Raw genomic sequence first — 26,068 nt, forward strand, 5'->3', positions numbered from 1 at the left:
GGATGAAACGTTCGCTACTCGTTCGTCCTACGTGGAGTCGAATACACCGGCTCGGAGTGAAAATCGCGACAAGAGGAGCTTCCTGCTAACGAGAAGAAATATCGAATTTTTACAATCATTGGGATTCACCGTGAAGAGATTGGGCGAAGGTAGTACATAGTGGAACAATGGCAGATCCCTTGAACGTCACCGCACCGCTGACCTACGACAATCGCATCACGAAAATGGAGATGCATGCCTACAATCCGTATGCGAACGCCTCGTTGGCGAACAGCGACGAGATTCGCATTCCCATACAGCAGCAAGATTTGATACTCCTGCCGTGCGAGAGTTATCTCTACGTCGAGGGCCAGCTGGTGGAGGGTACGCGTGACGCGAGCGCCACCAACGATGATACAGTTACGCTCGACTGCAATTCCGCGGCTTTCCTCTTCGACGAGATTCGTTATGAATTGAACGGTATCGAGATCGACCGATGCAGAAACGTCGGTATTACCAGCACTCTGAAGAATCTCGTTTCCCTGAGCACCGAGGAGAGCGCCAGTCTACGTCATTCCGGATGGTTCGTCGCTACGGCCAGAGACCGGCTCAAAAAGGAGGAGGCTGTTAAGAATTTCAGCTTTTGCGTGCCCCTGAAAATGCTGTTGGGATTCTGCGAGGATTATCGGCGAGTCGTCGTTAACGCGCGTCACGAGCTCGTTCTCATTCGCGCGCGCGACAATACAAACGCCATTTACTCGGCGGTGAAAATCACCGATTCGTCGATCAAGCTGCTACGAGTGCAATGGAGAATACCCCATGTGACCCTGAACGAAATTACGAAACTCCAATTTCTCGGTATCGTCGAGCAGGACAAGAGTCTGTCACTCGCTTTTCGCGCCTGGGAACTTTACGAGTATCCCCTTCTGCCCAAGTCGCAGCGACACACGTGGTCCGTGAAAGCGTCCACGCAATTGGAGAAGCCGCGATACGTCATTCTGGCGTTCAGAACGAACAAGAAGAGTAATCAGCACGAGGATGTGCTGAGATTTAATCATTGCAAAGTCCTCGATGTCAAACTCTATCTGAATTCCGAATCCTATCCGTACGATCGTCTCGACACTGATTTCACGAAATCCCGCTACTCCGTCCTCTACGACATGTATGTAAAGTTTTTCACCTCCTATTACGCTGGTGAGAAACTCGGGAGACCCATGCTCGACTATACGGACTTTTTGACGTACGGGCCGCTCTTCGTCATCGACTGCTCGCATCAGAACGAGTCCATAAAAACCGGCACGGTCGACGTTAAACTCGAGATCGAGTGTATGGAAATCATTCCGGATAATACTACAGCCTATTGTTTAATCATACACGATAAAATTGTACAATATAATCCTCTTACGAATATTGTTAGAAATGTAAGTTAAAAAATTATTGTTAGAAATATAAGTTTATAAAAAAAAAAAAAAAAAATAAAATACTTTCTTAAAGTTCTTAATGTTTTATTCCTAAATTCTACATTATGGGAGATTAAACGTAGGGAATAAATAAATATTAATAATTATAAGCATCAATTAATTTTTTATTTTTAATACAAAATATCTATCAAACTTTACACTTAAATTCCACGTTGTGGTATTTTCCTCCTTTGTATAGCATTATTAAATTTTTGGCTGTTGCAGCCTTTTGCAGCTGCTGCAACTGCTCCGTATCCTCCGCCAATTTTGCCATTCTCCCTGGCAGGAATACCCAATCGGCTGTTGGCAGCTTTACAATAATTTTTATGCCATATTTTGTCTTAATTATTTCAACTTCAGATATTTCGTATTCGTCATTTTCCGTTAAGCTATCTAATTTAACGAATTTTTTTGGAATGACACTTCCCAATTCATTGATCTTATTGAAGTTCATTTTTATCTCTATGAAAAAATTAGTCTCATTAGAGTAAAAAAAAAAAATCAATTAAATAATGCATTTACTAATCGAATGAAAAAGAAAATCCTTACCTTTTTTTTTATTTATGTAAGAATCAAGTTTATTTTTAATGCGTTCAAACACACACAAACTTATTTTTTCTGAATAGTTCAAGCACGCGTGGTACGACTATGCAGCTCTCGTTTAACAGACTGACTTTTTATATGAACGATATTATCATATATTAAGCGTATGCAATGTTTGGAAGGGGTAATTTTTGTTTTTTTTCTTTCTTACTTGCGATAAATTTCCATTGTGATTGACCTATAGGTTTATCACAGTATAACACAATAGGGAAAAATATCTATGGATATCTCTATATACGGGGAGGGTATAGTGTATCCTTTAAGAAAGAAAGAATGGACTTCTAATGTAATTTCATATTGAAAACAAACGATAAAGACTCTCTCTCTCTCTCTCTCTCTCTCTCTCTCTCGACGGGATTTCTTCAGAGGATTCATTCAGTCCTCGAACCTACAGCAGTACACGTTGAAAGAGCAAAATATTAAAAATGGAAAGTGAAAAGTGTTCTGTGACGATAAATCGTGCAGAAGAGGAGGAAACTGCAGCAGAATCTATGCAGGATTATATTAGGAGAATTAACGATTCTCATGAACGCTATTTTCGAGAATATGAAGCGATGCTTCAGCGAAATATGCATTGTAAGTACTTATTTTATTAATTTTTAAAAGAAGAAAACCCACCCATACATAGAATCATGAAATAATCTTACAACACACATACGAAAAAAAAAAAAAAAAATTTAATTTTTTTTCCTTTTATTTTTTAGCAGCTATTGATTTAGAGAAGGAGGAGGAGGAGGAGGAGGAGGAGGAGGTGATTTTTGTAAGTATACTTGATTTGTAAAGTAGTTATTACAATATTAAAAAAAGTTTTCAAATATGTCCTAGGTGAAAAATAGTAGCACGCAGACGGAACCTATTTTCGCAAAAACAGAGGCTACACAAATGGAACCTGAAATGGATTTAACACCACATTATTGGTGTACTAATTGTGAAAAGTATGGTCACCTAAAAATTAATTGTACACTTCCAGAGTGGTGTTCCATTTGTAAACAATACATTCATCATACTATCGAATGTATGAAAAACTTTTAAAAATTGTAAATAAAACCAATAAATATATTTTTACTTAAATTTGTGTTTCTTCAATACCTTTCCATCCATCCACTTTACAAAATAATATTCTGCGTTCCTTAATACTTCAATAAATTATAATTAAAAAAAAAAAAAAAAAAAAACATTCCCTTTTTTCTAACTTACGAAAAAAAAAAAAAAAAAAAATATGGGGGAGCGATCACTGGATCGCTCTCTACGAGTATTCTCTCTCTCTCTCTCTCTCTCTCTTTCTCCAAAGCGTCTACACTATTCGCCTTAAAAGAAGTCGGTCGCGCGGGCACCCAGGAGCGTAAAGACTCGGTTGGGCACCCCCCAACTCTCATCCCAGGAGCGTCAAGATTCGCTTGGGCACCGCTCTTTAAGGAATTTAAGGTAAAAGGGGGAGGCCACATTTGTACCCCCCCACCAAAGGAGTAAGAGGGGGGATACACGCGACAACTATCGGTAGTTAGCGATACCGACAATCATCGATGGAATCTCTCTCTCTCTCTCTCTCTCTTTCACTCTTTCTCTGCGTCCACTGCTTAACGTAAGAGTGGGCCCACGTGTGTACCCTACGAGTTTAACGTCGGGGGAGGAGGATGCGCATGCGCACAACCGCTCGAGGAGAGGGGGCAATTCCCCTACTTCCCTTGCCCCCGCGGGACCCCGACCCCCTCGTCACCCGGTCATAGAATCCCCTTAGCTACTCTACTGCCGCGGTTTGTGCTTCACGTAGAGAGAAAATACGATGTGCCGAATCGGATAAGGCAAAGGCGGTCGTACCTGAAAAGAAAGGGAGGTATTGTGCACCCAATAAATCTTTTTCGCTAAAAACAACAGATAATTGTACGGTATGCAATGCACCGAATCACCCGTTGTTTAGATGCGACGGTTTTAGGGCCTTAAAGATAGATAAACGCATTGAAGCAGTAAGAAGGGCAAGGGTTTGCTATAACTGTCTGCGGTCACACAGAGGTAAACCATGTTTATCATCCGGATGCACAATATGCCATAAAAAGCATAATACATTAATACATATGGACGATAAAGGGCCAAGCAGCGAATCTTCAAAACCAAAAAGTGACGCATCTCATGTCAGTTGACTAGTAAAGCCAGTTCTCAAGAAAGAGAAGTGTTTTTCGGTTGCGTATCCGCTTACACCTCAATTGATCACGACCGCCATAGTAAATATAAACAACAACGCACATTCTGAGAGGATTAGAGTGTTATTAGATACAGGGGCCACTAATAACTTAATCACGGAAACAGTCGTAAGGAAATTAGGTTGTATAATAAATGCGCAAAAAATCCCTGTCGGTGCAATTAATAACATAAATACATACGCATTAGGGCAAACGAATATAACTATTCGGTCTATGTACAATAATTTCAATAAAGTATTGAATTGTATCGTCATCCCAACGATAACTGATCTTCTTCCAACTGAAATTATACCTCGAGATCTAATTAAAATTCCGCGGAATCTAAATCTGGCCGATCCAGAATTTCATTTACCTAAGCCAGTTGATTTAATATTAGGATCAGGAGTTACTCTTGGACTATTAGCTATTGGTCAAATCCAGTTGGGTGAAAGCGGAGGAGATTTGTACTTACAAAAAACGAGGTTGGGATGGGTGATAGCCGGTGAGGTTTTAACAAAGGAACAGGCTGAAAATAAATGTTATTCGATAAGTCTTGAAAGGGCCTTGACTAGATTTTGGGAAAACGAAGAAGTCCCTGCTAATAAGACGGTTACAATTTGCGAAATGGATTGCGAAAACTACTTTTTAGAAACCGTTCGAAGAGGTGACAACGGTCGATATACAGTGAATTTACCGTTTCGAATAAAATTGGATGAAATTGGTGAATCATATACAAACGCGTATAATAGATTATTATCAGTAGAACGTAAACTAAACAGAGATAGCAATCTAAAGGCAGAGTACACTAGGGTTCTTGAAGAATATATTGATTTAGGGCATATGTCATTAGTAAAAACGCCAGACGATACAAAATATTATATGCCACACCACGCCGTTATTAAAGAAAATAGTAACACTACTAGAGTACGAGTGGTTTTTGATGCCTCTGCGAAAACTGATCGAGGTTTCTCGCTCAATGGGATATTGATGACTGGTCCAACTATTCAGGACAAATTATTTTTACATCTATTGCGTTTTCGTAAACATAAATATGTCTTAAATGCGGACATTGAAAAAATGTACCGCCAAGTATGGGTTAGCGAATCGGACAGATGTTATCAAAGGATATTATGGAGACAAAACAATAAGATTCAAACATTTGAGCTTAAAACATTAACTTTTGGCGTAGCATCATCTCCATTCTTAGCGATACGTACCATACACAAGCTAGCCGATGATGAAATGGCATATTACCCCAAGGCGTCTAAAGTTCTTAAAACGGACCTTTACGTTGATGATTTACTGACCGGCGTAGAAACAGTTCAAGAAGCATGTTCGTTACGTGATGAAATCATTCGGTTATTGGCCAAAGGGGGTTTTAATATACAACAGTGGGCATCCAACGATCCCAAAATAATTAAAGATTTACCTTCAAGTGCAGTTCACAAGAACTTAATCAAGGATAATGAACAAACATTAAAAACTTTAGGGCTTTCGTGGAACACTGGCAATGATTGTATTGTCTATTATCCTCAACCAATCGAAAGATTAGAAAACCTAACAAAGCGCAAGGTGCTATCCGAGATTGCTAAACTGTACGATCCGTTAGGGTTACTAGGGCCGATAATATTTTACGTCAAGGTACTTATGCAAGAGATCTGGCGTTCTAATATTCATTGGGACGAATCTGTGTCTCAAGTAGTTTACACGAAATGGGTAAGGTTTATAGATCAGTGGAATTCGTTAGGTTTAATTTCTTTTGAACGTTATTTATTGGCAGATGAATTCGAAGAAATTCAAGTTCACGGATTCTGTGATGCCAGCAAACAAGGCTACGGAGCTTGCATATACATACGATCCCGCACAAGTAATGGCACAGTAAAAATCAGATTATATTGCGCAAAGTCAAAGGTTGCACCTTTGAAGTCATTGACAACTCCACGATTAGAGTTATGTGGAGCTCTTTTATTAGCAAAATTGTTCTCTGAAGTAAACGTTATTCTCGATCTGTCGAAAATAAGTAAAACCGTTTTATGGTGCGATTCAATGATAGTACTTCATTGGATCAACACTGATCCACATCTCTTGAAAATGTTTGTCTCTAATAGAATCGCTATTATACAAGAATTGACTTATCAACAAAGTTGGCGGCATATTAAATCCGAGGATAATCCGGCAGACGCGCTATCGCGAGGTCAACTTCCCAATGAATTTTTGCAAAATATAGACTGGAAGGACGGTCCGTGGTGGTTAGCGAAACCGGAAATTATTTGGCCACAAGAATTTACGCAAATAAATGAAATTCCGGAACTCCGAACCGTTAATTGTTTTCAATCGGTAATTTCTCTACCTGATTTCCTTAATAGGTATTCTTCCTTTAATAAGCTCCTGCGAATTATTTCGTATTGTTTGCGTTTGCGACGAAATAATCATTATTCTGGATCGCTAAATAAAGAGGAGTTAAAAGAGGCCGAAACACGTTTGTTAAAATTAGTTCAGGAGCACGAGTTTACAGAAGAATTAAAATTTATGAAAAAGACACCTTATAAAGGTAAACTAGCAAAGTTAAGTCCGTTTGTGGGCCAAGATGGGCTAATACGTGTAGGCGGGCGCATTCAGAACTCGCATCTAACATTTGCACAAAAACATCCAATATTACTACCCAATCGACATCCTATAACAGATAGCATTATTAGAGACACGCATAACCTGTATTATCATACTGGTATTTCAATGACATTGGGCCAAATACGACAGAAATATTGGATATGTGATGGTCGCAATCAAGTGCGAAAAATCGTAAGGGCATGCGTAAAATGTAGTCGAATTTCGCCAAATAATATCGAGTACAAAATGGGGGATTTGCCATCCTCTAGAGTTCGACCGGCAATTCCGTTTTCGCATACGGGAATGGATTTTTGCGGACCATTTCACATTAAAGAAAAAAAATTTCGCAATCGGAACAGAATCAAGGTGTACGTTTGTATCTTCATATGTATGACCATTAAGGCCATGCATCTAGAATTAGTAAGTGATCTTACTACAGAAGGATTCCTCGCAGCTTTTCGTCGTTTTATCAGTCGACGCGGTATCCCAGAGCAGGTTTACTCTGACAATGGGACAAATTTCGTTGGTGCGAATAATCAACTGAAGGAGTTATATGCGTTATTTAATTCCAAGGAACATCGGGAAAACACTGAAAATTTCGCAACTCGACATGGAATAAAATGGCATTTTATTCCACCCGGAGCTCCTCACTTCGGAGGACTCTGGGAATCCTCAGTAAAGCTATTTAAGCATCATTTCAAGCGCGTTATAGGCGATTCACTCTTCACTTTCGAAGAGATAAATACATTCGTAATCGAAGTCGAAGGAATCCTAAATTCTAGACCAATAACGTACCTTTCTGTAGACCCAAATGATCCGAGAGCACTAACACCTGCTGACTATATGATAGGTAAACCTATCACTATGCTACCGGAAACCAATTATGCGGGCATTCACACCAACCGATTGTCCACTTGGAAACACATCTGCAAGGTTCGCCAAAACTTTTGGACACGATGGAGCACGGAGTATCTTAATGAATTGCAGAAAAGAAGTAAATGGTTAAAGGAAGACTATAACCTCAAAATTGGAACCATCGTACTTATAAAGGATAAGACGCTTCCATGTTCTCAATGGGCCATGGGAAGAGTAGTGAGCACGCACCCAGGTGAAGACGGCATAGTACGAACCGTAACTCTCAAAACTACTAACGGTGAACTAAAAAGAGGGGTTAAATATATTTGCCCATTACCAACTGAACCTTTATAACCTACATTATTGCTTACAATTATCTATTTAAAGATAGTTAATAAGATTACTTTATTTATTATTAAGATATATTTTCATGTTATAATTGTATCGATAAGTTATTCTTTGATAAAAATAATTTATGTATTTAAATTTTAATATTCGTCTATGTATCTTTAAATTATGGGAACGCATTTGTTAAGAATTGTTCGTACGCACAACTTAAGCAACCATTGTTCGGTACCCTCCAACAGGGGGGAGTATGTTTCGTACAAATATCACACAAGTCTTGCACATTCATTCATAAGCATATGGCATATGCATACGTACATACATATGGATACATACATATATGTCCACTATAATTTTTAATATATAAAAAACCCAATCATATTATCAATATCAATCGTGCACGATTATATACCTAAAGGAAATCACAAATAGCGCGCTCAATTGAGTCCGCCAATAATAAATAAGATCTTGTTCACGTGACAACGTGGTGAGGTCGAAGAAAAGAGTGGAGGGGATACCCTTTCGCTACACCCTACAATAGCTCAGTTCAGCATTACGAATCCATCGAATAGGTTGCACCGTACGAACAATCTATCATCCCAATACCGAAGGATAAATAAATGGAATTACAAATAAGGTCTTAAGGGAATTTTATTTGATAAACACAACATTCATGACCAATGTGTTTTTCACTAAAAATGTTTTATCGTGTCCGCGCAATTTAATTTGAATCTTTAATATAAAATGATGAAATTGCTAAAATTTTATACTTTAACAGCGATGATACAAATGTAATGAAATTAGTATAGCCTCTGAAACTAAGACTGAAAGAGTAAAAGAAATAGTTAAGTAGTTAATTATAAATGCATGTTTGAGAATTTGGTTTTGGAGCACTACAGTTGTAAAATTTAAAATTATCTTTTCTTAAATGAGATATAACGTACAGATGCATGCATCGTAAACACTTCATTTAGAAATGGTATACAGGGTGTCCCACGTTACTACAACAGATCATATCTCCTAAACAATAACAAATAGAAGAAAATATTTATTATTTATTATCATAGTTACGTGGAATACCCTGTATGTTAGTATGCTTTTTGAAACCTGCTATTGATAATTGAGACAATCATAAAATTTAATTGTGGAAAAGTTTTATATAATATATTGCATTTTAAAAATTTTAGAAAACCACTTTGGTATCCAGAACAAATATGTTATAAAATAAATTACGACATAAAATATTTAATAATGCGTCAATAAATAAGTCTCATGTTGTTACCCATGATAATGGGTATATCATCTATGTTCAAGCATGACAAGGATTTGTAAGGACTTGGAGGATGTTCAATATTTAAACTAAGGGTATTACTAATTTCATCATCAGAACACTCATATTTTGCATTTCTCTTTCTCTTACGCTTTTGTGGCAACATCCCTTCTCCAGCAGAAATGTCAGAATTTTCACAAGCCTTCGTGGCTTTAGCGGTAGCTAATGAAAACTTAGTTATCGGTTCTCTATTTAAAACTTTTATATCAAAGGTTGCCCACGTATCAATATCATAATCAATACATTTTCTTATCGCTTCTTGAAAGTCATCAGGCGGCCAGTAACAAAACGACTTATCAGCCGATATTCAGTTCGTTGGTATGACTTCGACTTCATCCTCATTTAAGAATTTAACAATTGACCAGCTCATTCTAAACTTACAATAATTAATTTAAGCAAAATTAATGCTAATAATCACATACTGCTCCGAAAAACAATAGATGTGCTTCGGGAAAACTCCCACTATAGCAAGCTATTAGCATATATTACCTAGGGCTAAAGAAAATAAGTAATAATAAAAACTGAAAATAAGTGAAGAGCATTAATTAAAGATATAACTCCTTCCTATAGTACAATAATCAATTGCTATCGTTCATGCATCTTACATAAAACTACAAGATTGAAGCTACATTAAATGAAATACCAAATTTGGGATGCTTACGACATTCATTTATTAAATGTTAATGCCTATAATTTAAAGAATATTAATATTGTATTAATTAAAAATTAAATACCAATAGAGAAATATTGTTTAAGTGCATATTATTGTTGTCGCATAATAAATGTGCTTAGGGAAAAATCCCACAATAGGAAGTTTTTAGCACACATTAGGTAGGGCTGTTGAAATGAAAATTACAGCTTAATTATAATATTGTTGTATGTAAAAGTGGGAAAACTACATATTGACCTCCAAACGGTAATCTTACACCTTTATTCGCAACAGAAGTTATAGGCCAATACTGCAAAGGACCTACATTACTAACCAAGCGAATGTCTAATAGAGAAGATTGGCAAGGTTCTGTATAAAAATCTGAAGATTCTGTGTATGCATGTCCTATAATAACCATTTCATCCAATACCGAATTAAAAGCAAAATTTTTAACATTTACAATTGTACTATTATTCATTATGCAACACGAATCTCGAATGGACAACGAAAGCTTAAAATTATTCGGAAATAGAACAGTTTTATACTGAGGACTAGAACAATTGTCAGCTAAAATACCATTTGCATATTCTTGTAAAAATTTACATTCCTTTAAAGAGTAAGAGCCATCATTAAAACTATTTAAATAATACTCATTAAGCCTTCGAACTACTTGTGGTATTATATCCCCATCTTTCCTAATCATTTTTTTTAACGCTTGCAAATAATTTTCACTTGAAAAATTACTAAAATTATCTAATTGTCCAAATCTACGAACGTCATCTACTAAATGTAATAAATTGTGAATATTATGGATTAGAAAATGAGCCCCATATAAAATTTTAGTATTACTCACAAAATTAATTAATAAATCATTTGCATAATCTATATAGATATTATAATATTTTTTGCTTATTAATAAAGTAATAGCTACATGTAAAGTAATAAAATGAATATATTTTTCTTTGCTCAACACACCTTTCAAAACTATGGGACAAGTATATAATAAGAATAATCTAAATTCTGTAGCTTTCCATCTTTTAGATTCCTTTAAAGATCTTGGACGTCTTGGAAATTCTGAAGGCACATAATTAGATAATTCTTCCAACTTTTGTGAAATGCTATTAACTTGGGCAGTAGGTAATTTATGTGGTGGCGCCCCAAAACACCATGTCGAAACAAGACATTTTTTCACTACTCCAAGACAAATCATATGCATGTAATCTAAAGGCACATCATCTATTAAATTTAATCCAGGTATCTTTATTAAAATTGTTGTTCCTGTATGATGATCAGGGTCAGCTTTATTAATAAAATCTGTATGTGTTCGTTTACTGAAGTTTAAATCGGGAAAACAGACTCTGTCAGAAATGTATTCCCCTTCTTGTTTGCACTTAGTGCACGAATTATATCCTGTAACACCCTTTATTTGAAGAATGCTGCATTTAGCTACTGCGTCGAACAAAAACATTTTTATTCTAAATAAATACTTTTCACCGAAAATAATTATTCCATTATTAATTAACTCTATAGATTCTCTTACAAATTCTCGTAAAAAATTATTAAAATCTGAAGGCTTTTCATAGCCATGATAAAGTCCAACAAGATAAACATTTTTATTGCTTTTCAATGATAAATTTATTATTAAAATAGGATATAATTGACTCGAAGAACTTTTCGTTAAAGGAAGACCATCTATGTTAACCGCTACTTCAATTATTCCATGAGGTTTCATTTTAGATAATTTATACTGTTCTTCTAATGTATGTTGTATTCCCATATGATAATAATGCCCAGGATGTATATTTAACACTGTTACATCTCTTATTGTACCTAAAAATGTTCTTGGATCCTTCGGAAGATTTTGTAAATCATTAGTGGTTAACTTTGGCAAAATCGTTAATAATCCTTTAAGAGATACATGACTAATATTGCACTGTACCGCCCAATTCTTTAATAAATCAAGAGGAGATTTTTCTACTGCTATGCTCTTCTGATAATTATCAGATCTACTATCGCTATTATCAGATTGTTCATCAACAAAATCATTAACTACTTCTTGGTTGGACGTACATGGTGCAATACATTTATTAACATCATCAATGACTTCCCTATTCTCTATACCAACATTAATTCCTTCATAGCCTAAGTAGTTTCTCTTATTTTCAGTTTTATTTAAAATTTCACTTACTTCTTTTCTAACTTGTCTATAAAAGTAACTTTTATTCTTGATAATTTTAGGCATTTTAAAAAATAATCATAAATAATAAAATATAAATATTTATCAGAAACAAAAGAGATTAATATTAAACTAATAAAAATTTATGAATATGATTGTGCGAAACAGTGCTTCAAGTTGGCTCCGAACCTGTGGTCAGAAAGGAAGGCCTTATTCTAAAATAAAGTATTCAAAGCCAGGTTATGTGGTAAAAGAGTTTTTATTTAATAAATATATACAAAAGTTTACAATATTTTTACAAAAGAACCGCTAAGTTAAAAATGATCGTCTTCCTAGGGAATTTGTCGTCGTCAAATTCTAGGGAATTTCGGTAGACGAAGTTTCCCAAGAACCCCAGAGACTAGAATTCCCCAGAAAGGAGCGCGGACTTATAAGCTCCCGGACTGGACAATTTCCCTAGGGTATTCCCTAGTAAAATCCCCAGCCCCGGGAGGAAGCGAATTTGGAGAAGTGGTTTTAGGGAAGGGGAAGTCCCCTTGCCCTTCGGCCGCCTTCTCCAAGAGCTCTAGTGGCTCCGAGCCACCCCACCCCTAGGGTGAATTCTACCCCTCCCACTACCCGACTCGTCGAGAGCCCTGGACTTGGGGGTCGGAACACTGGGTCCGAGGTAGTCCTCGGAGGCAGTGTGGAGGGGAAGGAGAGGGTTGAATTTCTCCCGGGCAGTCCCCGGAGAAATCTCCCTTAAGGAGGGAGGAATGTGCCGCAGAGGGGTAGTCCCCTCTTGGTAGGCAGTGGGTGGTGGGTGATACTTACCAAAGTATGCTCCCAATGAGTTCGCCAGTGGAGGCGCTCTTTGTTGCCCGTGGAGGCGCTGCCGATGAGGCGTCAAAAGCTGCTGAGGTGCCGTTGAGGCGAAAAAGGCTGCTTCGTTGCTGCGGTTGCTGCTGCTTACACAGCTGTCGAGCAATGCGAGGGTGCGATGGGTCCTTATCAAGGACCCATCTATATAATTCCGCGGCACGAAACTTGCCAGCGAGAGAGCTGCTCGTGGCGCTGGCCACCTAGTGGCCAGGCGCGCAAGCTGTGCCGCGGCCGCGACGCGCCAGGGCCAGTAGACGCGCAAGCGCGCCGCGGTGAGAGATAGAGTGAGATAGAGGTAGCGGCTATACGCTGTTGGTATAGCCGTCCCCTGTGAACGCAATAGAGATAGGGAGATATCGCAGAAAATGTGGAATCTACTTCTCAGCATTTTTGCTCCTCCCGATCTCGAACAAACTCCCCCCGTTGACGCGATGGCGTCAAGAAGGAAGAATAAAATTAACTGAGTTTAACGATTTTATTTACAAAAATAAAATAAAAATAAAATATACAAAACAGATAGGGACGAGACGACTATTTTTTGGGCTTCATTTGAAGCTTTGCGGAGTGAAGCTCCAAAGCGGGGGACCACCGTAGGGTGATCTTGCCCTGTGGGGCCCAGGCCTTCCATCGGCGTAACTTAAGGGCCGTATAAAGGGGCACCTCTATGGTTTGCCCGAATGCGCGTACTGTGATTTTTTGCGCATTGCGCTCAAGCTCCCTGGCACTGGGATCATCCAGGGTTTTCCCAGCCCAGTTCACTGAGGCAATGCGCTTCTGTGAGGCCATAACGGGCCTCTGCCGTCTGACCCGCGGTTTGGATGGTGGTGGTGGTGCCGGCTCCTCATTCGGCCCCGCCGGGAGGACATGGCTGAACAGCCGCCGAAATTCACTTTCCTCCCGGGGGGCATGTAATTCTAGGACGTCGTCCCCCTCGTCCTCATATCCTACGCCCAGTAGGTGGGCCCATGGATAATCCGCCATGCTCAAATATCGCTGCACCAAAAAAGGCAAATGATGAGTACGAAGACTCAGTAAGTATTGTTGGAGTTTTGGAAGAAAAGACGTGGCGGAAATCATAGGTGTTCCGAAGGTTTGGAACAGGAAACAGGACGACCTGAAGAGTCCCAGGACGCCCGAGAGGGGAGGTGGTAACCTGAAGAGTCCCAGGAAACCGGGAAAGAGAATAGACCACCTGAAGAGTCCCAGGAAGCCCAGAAGGAGAAAGTTAAGCGACCTGAAGAGTCCCAGGAAGCTTGAAAAGGAAAGATGACAACCTGAAGAGTCCCAGGATGCCGGAAAGCAGGGTAAAGATAGACCCTGATACGACCCAAAGCGAGGGTTAAGAAGGGAGTTTACAGAGTTGCGAGAGACTCCGTTGAATCTCTTTTCTCGCGGTTTTAACTATCGCTACGCGAGCTACCCCGTCTACTCCAGGAACTAGTTTGAGAATCCGCCCCAAGGTCCACATGCGCGGGGGATTGTTAGGTACTTTAACAAGAACTAGATCTCCTTCACCAAATTCCGAGTTAGAATTTTGCCATTTCGTCCTATGCTGCAGAGTATGTAAGTATTCGGAAGACCATTTCTTCCAAAATGTCTCGGTGATTCGATTCACGGTTTGCCAACGGTTTAATGATGATTCGCGTAAATCCAAGGTGGAAAGTTCAGGGGGGGAATTTAACGCCCGTCCTGACAAGAAATGCCCCGGAGTGAGTACGTCCAAAGACTCTGGATCATCATGTAACCGCGATATAGGTCGTGAATTTAGGCAGGCCTCAATCTTAGTCAGTAGTGTGGTCATTTCCTCGAAATTAGGCACGAAAACTCCGAGGGAGCGCTTCAGGTGGTGTTTCATACTTTTTACAGCACTTTCCCAAAGACCGCCCCAGTGGGGAGTAGCGACAGGAATGAATTTCCACTCGATTTCACGGATGGACTCGGTGGGTGGAGCGCGGGCGGCTTCTAAGGCACATCGGTAGGCGTGTTTAAGTTCCGCATCCGCTCCTTGAAAATTAAGGCCGTTGTCTGAGTACATAACGGCGGGTTTTCCACGACGAGAAATGAATCGAGACAGCGCAGCGAGGAAGGCCTCGGTATCCAATCGAGAAACGAGTTCCAAGTGAACAGCACGGGTAGATAGACATACGAACACTGCCACGTAACATTTCATGGATTTTGCGTTACGACCGTGATGCAATTTAACCAAGAAAGGCCCAGCATAGTCTACTCCGGTGTGTTCAAAAGTGAAGCTTCGCGAAACCCTAGCGGCAGGGAGTGATCCCATAAGCTGGTTACCGAGTTTAGCGCGTTCGCGAACACACGTGACGCATTTGTGAACGCATGATTTTACTAGATTTCGCGCATTCACGACCCAAAACTTTTGTCGCAACGTGGACAAAGTTAGTTGGAGCCCCCCGTGAAGTGTATCTAGGTGCTTTTGCCTAATGAGTATGGCCGTTAAGTGGCAATCCGGAAGAATAATGGGGTGTTTCATTTGTTCAGAAATTTCGGCGTTCCGAAGCCGCCCCCCTATTCTTAGGATTCCTTGTGAATCAATGACCGGATGTAAGGAAAGAAGCTTTGACCGCGACGGTATACGTAACCCATGATTCAAGGCTGAGATTTCGCTCGCGAAGTGCGTTCGTTGAACAACCTTTACCAAGGCTTCAATCGAACTGCGAATTTCCGTTGCAGACAGGAGGGAGTCCTCCCATTGGCCGGTTTTTCTGGTCCGCTGGACAAATCGAAGAACATAGGCCATAACTCGGACCAGTTTAGACCAAGACGAAAACTTATCAAAAAACCAACACTCAGTTGTGTCGAATTGAGCGGTTAACGCTACCTTCCGACTTTCTTCCGCGGTTTCAAAGACCTGAACGGGATTTGCGGTGTGCTCACGGAGAAAAGCAGGCCCATGCCACCAAAGGGAGTCCTCTGATAACTGTTGAGCACTGGTTCCTCTTGAGCACAAGTCGGCAGGATTCAACTTAGTGGGTACATGATGCCAGCTGGTTTCCGATAAATGTGTTTGGATATATGAAACGCGATTAGCCACAAACGTCTTCCAATGCACAGGTTGCTTTGCTATCCAGGCTAAAGCGACTTGCGAATCCGAATAGCAACGAATCGCATCACAACGCCCGACCAAGCTTCCCTTGACGTGAACCAATAACTTGACTAGAAGGGCAGCTGCGACCAACTCCAGACGAGGGATTGAAGTGGTCTTGATCGGAGCGACCTTTGTTTTGGACATTACTAAATGTACCGAGAGTTTAGCGTCCTCATCAGTGAGGCGTTCATAAACGACTGCGCCGTACGCAAGTTCTGAGGCGTCACAAAATCCAATTAATTCGCGTTTTCCAGTAGTAAGTGATTGTCCGGTCCACCGTGGAATCCGTAAAGTCTGTAAGTCTCGGAGATGCTCATAGCACTTGAGCCATTTTGACTTAATAGGTTCAGGAATTTCTTCATCCCAAGAGAGTTTAAGCAACCAGGTGGATTGCATTAACTGCTTTAGAGTGATGATTATTGGAGAAATCCATCCCAATGGATCGAAGATCTTAGCATTCTCTGATAAGAGGATGCGTTTGGTTAGTACACCAATGTGTGAAGGAGAAACACGGAAGCGGAAGCTATCATCCCCGTGATCCCAATATATGCCCAAGACTTTAATTGATCCAGCAGGATCCTCAAAGAAAGAATGCAGCTCGGTAGGTTCAAGCGGGGAAGACCCCGGTTGGTTGAATGCCCATTTGCTTAAGGAGAAGCCCCCTTTTGCCAGTAGAGCGATGAGTTGTTCCCTAACCGAACTAAGTTGCTGTAAGTCATGGGCCCCAAAAAGTATATCGTCTACATAAGTAGAATTTAACAGCACATCCTGCGCGAGAGGGAAGTTAGCTCCGTCCGTGTAAGCTAATTCGCGCAAAACTCGCGAGGATAGGAAAGGTGCCGGTCCAGTACCGTAGGTCACCGTGTTGAGTTCGAAGGCCTGAAGCTCACCGGAATCAGACTTCCATAAAATGTTCTGATACTTGCGGTCCTCAAAACGCACAAGAATCTGTCGGAACATTTTAACAATGTCAGTGACGCCTACATAACGAAAGGAACGCCAATTCATCAGGATCCGCGTGATGTCCTGTTGGAGTTTGGGTCCAATGAATAGCGTATCATTAAGCGAGACGCCAGTAGAGGTTTTAGAAGATGCGTTGAATACAACGCGAATCTTTGTTTTCTGGTTCTCGGTCTTAAAAACGGCATGATGAGGCAGAAAGACGCGAAAATCAGAGTTCAAAGGAACAGGAGACATATGTCCTAACACTTGGTACTCCTGTAAGAAGTGAGAATAACTTTCAGCTTGTTCTGGAGAGGTTTCCAATCGCCGAAGTATTCGTTTTAAGGTTTTCTCTGCTACCCGAGAGGAAGAACCTAAACTGTGCTTCTCGATGTCAGATCGAAAAGGTAAAGCAACGACAAAACGACCTGAAGAGGTGCGTGATACCGTATTCACAAAATGTTGTTCACAGAGGGAGTCCTCTGTGGACATGGGTTTGACTTCCGGAACTTCTTCCAGTTCCCAGAAGTCGCGAAGAGTTTTTTCTACCTCAAAGCAATGATGCACCGTGACACTATGAGAGCGACCAGCCTTGGGTACGACCCCCGAAACGATCCACCCGAAAATAGTCCGCTGAGCAAGCAACGTATGATCAGGAGAATGCATGTACGGGCCTGCCATCAATGCTGCAAGATAGTCTGCACCAATGAGCACATCAATTGGAGCCCTGGTTGAAGCGAAGTTATCAGCCAGATCAATTTCGCTAAGTGCTGGAAAGGACGACGGAGAATAAGTCGGAGGCATATACTGAGTAATCCTGGGTAAGATCAATGCAGTTACGTCCAACGAGACACCGTGTCGTGATAGAGAATGAAGCGTAATCTGTACCTCTGCTCGAACGTTTTGAGCCGAATTCAGAGAGACGCCATGAATGGTCGCGTTGACACGTTTTCGTGATACCCGTAGCTGCTGAGCTAGATTTTCCGAAATAAAGGAAGTTTCAGAGCCTGTGTCAACTAAACCGCGGACTATAATACGAGAACCGTCATGAGCGTCGATTCTGGCAGAGAAAGTGGCCAAAAGCACTGATCGGGTGTCGGAAACACTAAGATGTGTTGTAGTATTCGAGCTAGAGGGTTCTGGCTCGGAAAAGGAGTTGACCGCGGGGGTAGACCCCCGTGCCTTGCTCCCCCCGGTGCCAGATTTGTCAAAATGTAATAAAGTATGATGCATTTTACTACATTTCCTGCATCGTGACGAAGAAGAGCAATTGGAGCAACTATGCCCGGGCCTCAGACAGTTGATGCAAAGATTCTGTGAAAATGCGAACTTTGAACGTGCCTGAGGGGTCAATGCAAGGTAGTCCTTGCACTGATACAAGAAATGGTTACTACCACAGTGAGCGCAACCGGTACTATTCACGCTAGTAGCGTGTGACTTCAAGGATCTCCCCGATTCCTTTTTGGAAGTTCTAGGTTTGTTACCTAATGATTGCAAAGAGTTAATGTGACGCGTTAGAAACTCCGAAAATTGAAGAAAGGTGGGATAATCCTTGCTGCTTCCCAGATACATCTCCCAGGCCAAGCGGAGGGTGTCATCCAGTTTGTTCTTCAGTGAATGAACAATGATGGGATCCCAATGATCGACGCCGTAACCCATAGTTTTGAGGGCGTTGAGCGCAACCGTGACCGAGTCCCTAACTTCCTTGAGAACTTTAAAATTGTCACCCCGAAGCGTGGGTACTTGCGAGATCTGGTCCAAGAACGTATCCGTGATCATTCGTCTGTCAGTATACCTAGCTACTAGAGTGTCCCATGCTATCTCATAGTTCTCGGAGGTGATCGCTAAAGATTTAATAACCGTAGCCGCTTCACCTTGCAAGCAAGCTTTTAGGTAGTGGAACTTGTCTCGTCCGGAGACATATGCCTTTTCATGAACAATGGAACTGAATGTTTCATAAAAGTTGTTCCATTCTAAATAATCCCCGGAAAACTTCGGCAAATCGATAATTGGAAGCCTAATGTGGTTTATTTCGCCTGAAGGCGCCGTGGGACCTGATGCTGGCATCACCTGATTGGAGCGAAGTTCATCTAAATGTCCTAGGATGTATTCTTCCGCGTCACTATGGGCATCAAGGGCCGCTTCATACCAACTTTCGGTTACGTAATCCATTTTAGCTAATTCAGCCGGTTTAGTATGAGTAGTGATCTTAACGTGAGTTTTATGCAACACCTTAAGCCACTTCTCGACGGCCGCAAGCCTATCCTCCAAGAAAGGGAGGGTGAAGTTGCGTACTCCACGTTTCTTAATGTTAACGACCAACCGAACGAATTCATCCCGAATCATGGGCACGTAATTGATCGCTTCTAGTAATTCCCCTGAGCTAGGCGTAGTCATCTTGAATCTCTATTCCAGAACAAACCACAATCTTAACCCAGTCAGAATCTCCAACTTAAAAACACTGATGCACTTCGAACGTTTTTTTGCCGGAAATCCGGCTCGAAGGACCATAAATTTGTGCGAAACAGTGCCTCAAGTTGGCTCCGAACCTGTGGTCAGAAAGGAAGGCCTTATTCTAAAATAAAGTATTCAAAGCCAGGTTATGTGGTAAAAGAGTTTTTATTTAATAAATATATACAAAAGTTTACAATATTTTTACAAAAGAACCGCTAAGTTAAAAATGATCGTCTTCCTAGGGAATTTGTCGTCGTCAAATTCTAGGGAATTTCGGTAGACGAAGTTTCCCAAGAACCCCAGAGACTAGAATTCCCCAGAAAGGAGCGCGGACTTATAAGCTCCCGGACTGGACAATTTCCCTAGGGTATTCCCTAGTAAAATCCCCAGCCCCGGGAGGAAGCGAATTTGGAGAAGTGGTTTTAGGGAAGGGGAAGTCCCCTTGCCCTTCGGCCGCCTTCTCCAAGAGCTCTAGTGGCTCCGAGCCACCCCACCCCTAGGGTGAATTCTACCCCTCCCACTACCCGACTCGTCGAGAGCCCTGGACTTGGGGGTCGGAACACTGGGTCCGAGGTAGTCCTCGGAGGCAGTGTGGAGGGGAAGGAGAGGGTTGAATTTCTCCCGGGCAGTCCCCGGAGAAATCTCCCTTAAGGAGGGAGGAATGTGCCGCAGAGGGGTAGTCCCCTCTTGGTAGGCAGTGGGTGGTGGGTGATACTTACCAAAGTATGCTCCCAATGAGTTCGCCAGTGGAGGCGCTCTTTGTTGCCCGTGGAGGCGCTGCCGATGAGGCGTCAAAAGCTGCTGAGGTGCCGTTGAGGCGAAAAAGGCTGCTTCGTTGCTGCGGTTGCTGCTGCTTACACAGCTGTCGAGCAATGCGAGGGTGCGATGGGTCCTTATCAAGGACCCATCTATATAATTCCGCGGCACGAAACTTGCCAGCGAGAGAGCTGCTCGTGGCGCTGGCCACCTAGTGGCCAGGCGCGCAAGCTGTGCCGCGGCCGCGACGCGCCAGGGCCAGTAGACGCGCAAGCGCGCCGCGGTGAGAGATAGAGTGAGATAGAGGTAGCGGCTATACGCTGTTGGTATAGCCGTCCCCTGTGAACGCAATAGAGATAGGGAGATATCGCAGAAAATGTGGAATCTACTTCTCAGCATTTTTGCTCCTCCCGATCTCGAACAATGATACACATGCAAAATTAACTTGAAAAGTAGAAACAGATAAAAAGTTTAGACCACTAAAAGATCAATGAAAAATATTTAAAGCTGTTAAAAAAGCTTTGCAATAATTTCAATACTTATTCGAGATTCATTTAACTTACTTATTTTAATTTATGCTTATCATTCAAAAAATGCTCAACGTAAGATCTCCAAAGCTGTAAAATTAATATTAACTCAGCAAAACAATATTTACATATAGATTTCAGATTATTAAATCATAATATACTTCTAATGTAAATTATACTCAATAAAATAATTAAAATCAAATTTTAAACTGTTGCGGTTCTCAATTTTTTTACATTTGTCACTACGAAGCTTAATTCATTCAAGAATATTAAAACCTAACTGTCAATTATGTTTTAAAAAGAATGAATTAAGTATATTGCATAGATATGATTTATCTCATTAAATTTACCATCGATACTAAAATACTATTCACCAATATCACTAATAACTTTCATCTCTTAACATATATGATGTAACACAATAATTACTAAAATGAACTATGCATATTTTATATATGAAAGTTAATTAAAAATATAATATGAGCTTACCTTTAAAAAAGTCACCGCAGTAAAAATTAGCCAAGTTGAAGGCTGATAATGCTCAACAAAAGGTCTCCAAAGCTGTAAAGTTCATATTAAATCAGCAAAACGATTTGCAATATTAATTTGAAATTATTAATTTATAAAATACACATTGAATTTAAAATTTGAAAATTAATACTTATATATTAAGAGCTTACCTTGAAAAGAAAAATCCTTTTAAGGAATACTCGTAGGATCACTTGAATATACGTTTTATCTAGAAATTAAAGATAAAATAAGATTAGTATTTTATGAATAAAAAATATTGTAGTGAATATCTAATGCATTTAAGAAAGTTACCTTGCATCAATCCCTGCATGCATAACCACGTGCATATAATATTGATTCACAGCTATCTCTATTAAAGAAACAAAAGAAATGTATTATTCAAAGACAATATAATTTTTATAAAATCAGATGCTTACCTTAATTATTTAATTCAAATATTGACTAATTAATTTGAATTTGAATTTGAATTTGAATTGAAATACATTGGCTACACAGTAAAAGGATAAACCATGCTTTTCAAAGTGCAACAGGTAAGACAAGACAAAAGCTGTGTTTTTTTTAGCTACACCTCTGAAATCAAGTGGGATTTCACTATCTAGTTAGTTTTGGTTAATGTACATAAAATCTAGGGAAAAGTTTAATCTAAAAGAAACAGATAAATGGTATAAATTTTAACACGAATTCATGAAATGATTTGAGTATCACTTTGTAGACTTCATAATGAGCAAAATGGCAAAAAGAAATTTATTATTATTAGCAGTAATGGGTGATGCAGAAAATAAACTTATTACCCATTCATCATTATTCCCATTAAAATTATTATTTAGAAAGGGAAAAGCTGAAGGTAAAATAAATATTTTAATAATATCTTATTAAAAATTGACTTTTTCCATATTTAACCATATATATTGTAGTAGGAAAATCTTATTTTGTTAAAATTAATTTAAAGAAAAATATTTTTAGATTATGGTTTGCAGCTTTTTCATTCTATACTAGCTGCAACCCAACAAGAAAATCATGTAAAAGTCGAAAATTACATAGAAGATATTGTAAAAAGTTACATCGAAAAGGATTTTGTAATGCATTTTCGATTGGGTAGAGATGTCACATATGAAATTATTAGACAATTTGAAACATCCGAAATTTTTAGAAATTTGCTAAGTAAATATACATATTTACTTATATACATTTTAATTAATTTATTTGAATTATATATATTTCCACATAGCATGTAGGGAATTAATTAATATAAATTTTATTAGATCCAGCAGGCAAACAAACTATTTCAGCAGAAAAACATATTTTTGTGTATTTATGGTTTGTGGGTCATTACTGCTGTAGTTTTCGGGACGTTTCTGATCGATTCAATATATCAATTAGTAGTCTGCATAAAATAATAATAAGAGTGACTGATTTCTTGTTATCAATATCTCCAAGGTTAATACACTTCCCAAATCAAGAGGAAAAACAAATAATAAAAGAATATTTTTTAAATAAAAAAGGATTTCCAAATGTAATAGGTATATGATACAAAATCGTGTAAAATCTTTTATGTAATATTTAAAATTGATAGTAATCAGAAAATTGAAATAAAAATCTTTTACTTTTGATTTTGTTTTTGGTAGGAGCTATAGATGGTTCGCATATTCGAATTGATAGACCTGCTGATGACCCAAATGCATATATGAATAGGAAGCAATATTTTTCGCTGCACATACAAGGTGTAGTTAATCATGATACTAAGTTTCTGGATGTATTTGTAGGCTTTCCCGGGTCAGTTCACGACTCTCGTGTATTAAAAGAATCTACTCTGTTTGGTAGTTTAGAAGAAATATGTGGAGGTATTTGTAATTAGTTTCAAACACTCAGTTTATTTAATCTTGTAAAGAATAATTGTAATTACTATTACAATATTTCAGATAATGACATTATACTTGGAGACAGTGCATATCCATGCCTTAAAAATTTAATTGTACCATATAAAGACAATGGTCATTTGACAGCTCGCCAACGCGAATTTAATAAGAAATTAAGTTCTTGTAGAGTGGTTATCGAAAATGCTTTTGGACGTTTAAAGCAAAGATTTAGACAGCTCTACCATTTAAAATTAAAATGTATTATCCAGATGGTAAAAATAATACACGTTTGCTGTGTCTTACACAATATAGCTAATTGTAATGACATTACAATGTTTGAACCACCTTTACCAGAAGATAACATAGATATAGAAGCAAGAAATGAGACTCCATTAGCAGATAATGAAAATGTAGTTAACTCCAGAATCGGTCGAAATTTACGTGATATATTATGTTTACAAATAACTTAAATGACTAAAATAATTGGTACACATATTTATATTTTGCAAATAGTTTATTTTTCAATTAACGTTAATCTTATCATGGCAATAGATTTTTATTATAAAAATGTTTCATGACTTTATCAATAATAAAAATACAAATAGAACAAAATTAAAAATCTTTTAAACTTTATATCATGGTTTCATCACAGTCTGTTTCCTAATAATACTTCCCATTTTATTGTAACCTGTTGCAATGAATTATTGCATTGAAATGTTTTCAAATTTTGTATAGCATTATTAATTATTATTATTTCTAGAATCTTTCATTAATTCTCTAAAAATATCATTTTTTTCTTTCATTAATTGGAACATTTTTTCATTTTGCTCTTTCATTGTTTGTAAAGAGTTTCCATAGATTATACGGATTTCTCGTTGCTCCTTTAAAATTTCCATATGTACCTTTTCTTCATTATTTCTATAAGTTTTACAGTCTTTTGTAAATTCATCTAATGCTTTTTGGCATTTTTGTATTATTTGAGCTGTTTTTCCTAATTGAATCCGCTTTTCTTTTTTGTTAGCGATACAGTTTGTGTTTGTTAAGGTTAGCAAAGATGTTGATTCAGAATTTGTAGACGCAATGGCAATGGATTCTCCAACTTCTGTTGCATTTGTAAAATTATCAGGGTCATCAACATTTTCTTCTTCCCTTGGACATAAAAAAATTTGAGATTGTATTTGTAGGAAAAATAATGAAATTAAAAATGATATTTACTTTAATAGGTATTTCTCTAATCTTGAGTCATAACAATAAAGAATTATTGTAGGTATATTATTTAAAAAATATCATTACTTACAGCAATGTTTCATATTCAGTAGTATTATTAGATTGAACGTCTTTTCTTATTGTCAAACCATTTGTACTGGAAAGAGCCAGTGGTCTTATATTATGTCTATTTCCTAAAATTTCGTCCAGCTCACTATAAAGAAAAAAATACTATAATCCATACATTGATTCAAAGAATTAATCTATAGTAAAGGTTAAAAATGTATTACTCTTCAAAACTGCATCTTGATCTAGCTCTACCAGTTTTTTTATTATTCAGTTTACTAGTTTTATATGCTCTTTCCATACTTTTAAATTTATTTTCCACTTGGATATCTGTTACATTATATCCTTTTTCATTCATTTTTTCTGCTATTTTTTTGTATAATACTTTAAGTGTTTTTATTTTTCTTTCATTAAATAATTGTCTTTTTTCTGAATACAATGTTAAAAACAACTTTGTTGTGGCATCATTCCAACAGAAAATGCTTGTTTTATTGGTGTTGTTATTTTCATTCAGTTGAGTACATGCAGCACTTTGTGCCGTAGAAGTAGTAGTAGTATTTGAGATTGAGCCAAAGGTACAATGGCTCTCATTCTCTACTACTTGAACCTTATCAAAAATATTAATATTTATTATTTTGTTATTGAATTCACATAAAAGTTGTGATTGCCTAAAATCTACTTTAGTAGAATTTATCTTAAACTCCAATCCATCTAAAATAATATACATTTATAAATTAATATATATTTTTAATAATCCAAAATAAAATAATGCACACAAATTAAATTTCATGTAATTTGATCGATTGTATCAGAAAATTTTAAATATATAATTCTAATTTTATCAACATTATTTAGGAAAGTCTATAATTTAAAAACAAGTACAATGATCTATAATCTAAAATATGCTTCTATTTAGATTGAAAATTATATTTAATTTTACTTTTATACATATACCTTCACATATACACGTTATGTTTTCTTCTTCATCAAGAATTATATTCCCCCTGGAATCTCTTAATACATAACCTCCTAGGTTACATTCGGACTATAAGTTATGATTCAATTACATGTAAAGAGGCATAAAATTATATTATTATAATAATCATACCTTTATTAAAATCAAATATTTTTAATATTAAATATGCTTTATAATTACCATATTAAAATTTTCAGATGTAATCTCTGTGGTCATATTCCAGAATTAACTGCAGTAGTACTGCAATCGCTGGGTTTACACTACATAACTTATGGGAGTGTCAGTACTGCTAGTGTATTCTGGAACAGATCTTCTATTAGTTTTGCCAAATTATGAATATAATTTAAATAAACCGCCTTTTTTTGAACTTTATACATACTACACTTTTCAACCTTCCTCAAAACCAAGTGCAATAAGTGTAACATAGAATGCGAAAAGTGTAGTTACTCCTGCTAAACCGAACAGATACTTTATATGCACTCGCGTTAAAAGAAACGCTTTTAGTACACTTTCTACACCTTTTGGGAAAACTGTTAAAAGTGTAGTTAAAAAAAACACAGCTAAAGTTACGACGTGGTGTGTTTCCGCAATAAACTGTGCGTA

At 38.2% G+C, this 26,068-nt stretch overlaps 3 protein-coding genes across 3 annotated transcripts; 2 read left to right on the top strand and 1 right to left on the bottom strand.

Moving 5' to 3' along the window:
• The first annotated feature begins 2,467 nt into the window (after nt 1-2,467).
• On the top strand, nt 2,468-8,035 carry LOC136776466 (uncharacterized). Its single transcript, XM_066732004.1, has 5 exons — nt 2,468-2,618; nt 2,747-2,802; nt 2,868-3,000; nt 3,918-4,052; nt 4,185-8,035. The coding sequence occupies exons 1-5, from the start codon at nt 2,468-2,470 to the stop codon at nt 8,033-8,035; spliced, it is 4,326 nt and encodes a 1,441-aa protein (XP_066588101.1).
• A 2,184-nt stretch (nt 8,036-10,219) lies between these two features.
• On the bottom strand, nt 10,220-12,247 carry LOC136776467 (uncharacterized). Its single transcript, XM_066732005.1, has one exon. It carries the CDS (start codon nt 12,245-12,247, stop codon nt 10,220-10,222), a length of 2,028 nt encoding a protein of 675 aa, XP_066588102.1.
• Nucleotides 12,248-22,440: 10,193 nt separating this feature from the next.
• On the top strand, nt 22,441-23,687 carry LOC136776468 (uncharacterized). Its single transcript, XM_066732006.1, has 4 exons — nt 22,441-22,522; nt 22,624-22,881; nt 22,987-23,202; nt 23,281-23,687. Exons 1-4 carry the CDS (start codon nt 22,441-22,443, stop codon nt 23,685-23,687), a joined length of 963 nt encoding a protein of 320 aa, XP_066588103.1.
• Nucleotides 23,688-26,068: the final 2,381 nt, after the last annotated feature.

Source organism: Prorops nasuta, unplaced genomic scaffold, assembly GCF_024137725.1.
Source record: "Prorops nasuta isolate Cenicafe-Biocafe unplaced genomic scaffold, Cenicafe_Pnas_1.2 PNAS00009, whole genome shotgun sequence".
Lineage (NCBI taxonomy): Eukaryota > Metazoa > Arthropoda > Insecta > Hymenoptera > Bethylidae > Prorops > Prorops nasuta.

Coding starts and splice junctions, on each gene's coding strand:
- LOC136776466 (XM_066732004.1), top strand. CDS start 2,468: ATGGAAAGTGAAAAGTGTTCTGTGACGATAAATCGTGCAGAAGAGGAG. Junction 2,619..2,746: donor GCTTCAGCGAAATATGCATT/GTAAGTACTTAT, acceptor TTTATTTTTTAG/CAGCTATTGATTTAGAGAAG. Junction 3,001..3,917: donor TGGTCACCTAAAAATTAATT/GTACACTTCCAG, acceptor TAAAAACAACAG/ATAATTGTACGGTATGCAAT.
- LOC136776467 (XM_066732005.1), bottom strand. CDS start 12,247: ATGCCTAAAATTATCAAGAATAAAAGTTACTTTTATAGACAAGTTAGA.
- LOC136776468 (XM_066732006.1), top strand. CDS start 22,441: ATGCATTTTCGATTGGGTAGAGATGTCACATATGAAATTATTAGACAA. Junction 22,523..22,623: donor AATTTTTAGAAATTTGCTAA/GTAAATATACAT, acceptor AAATTTTATTAG/ATCCAGCAGGCAAACAAACT. Junction 22,882..22,986: donor AGGATTTCCAAATGTAATAG/GTATATGATACA, acceptor TGTTTTTGGTAG/GAGCTATAGATGGTTCGCAT.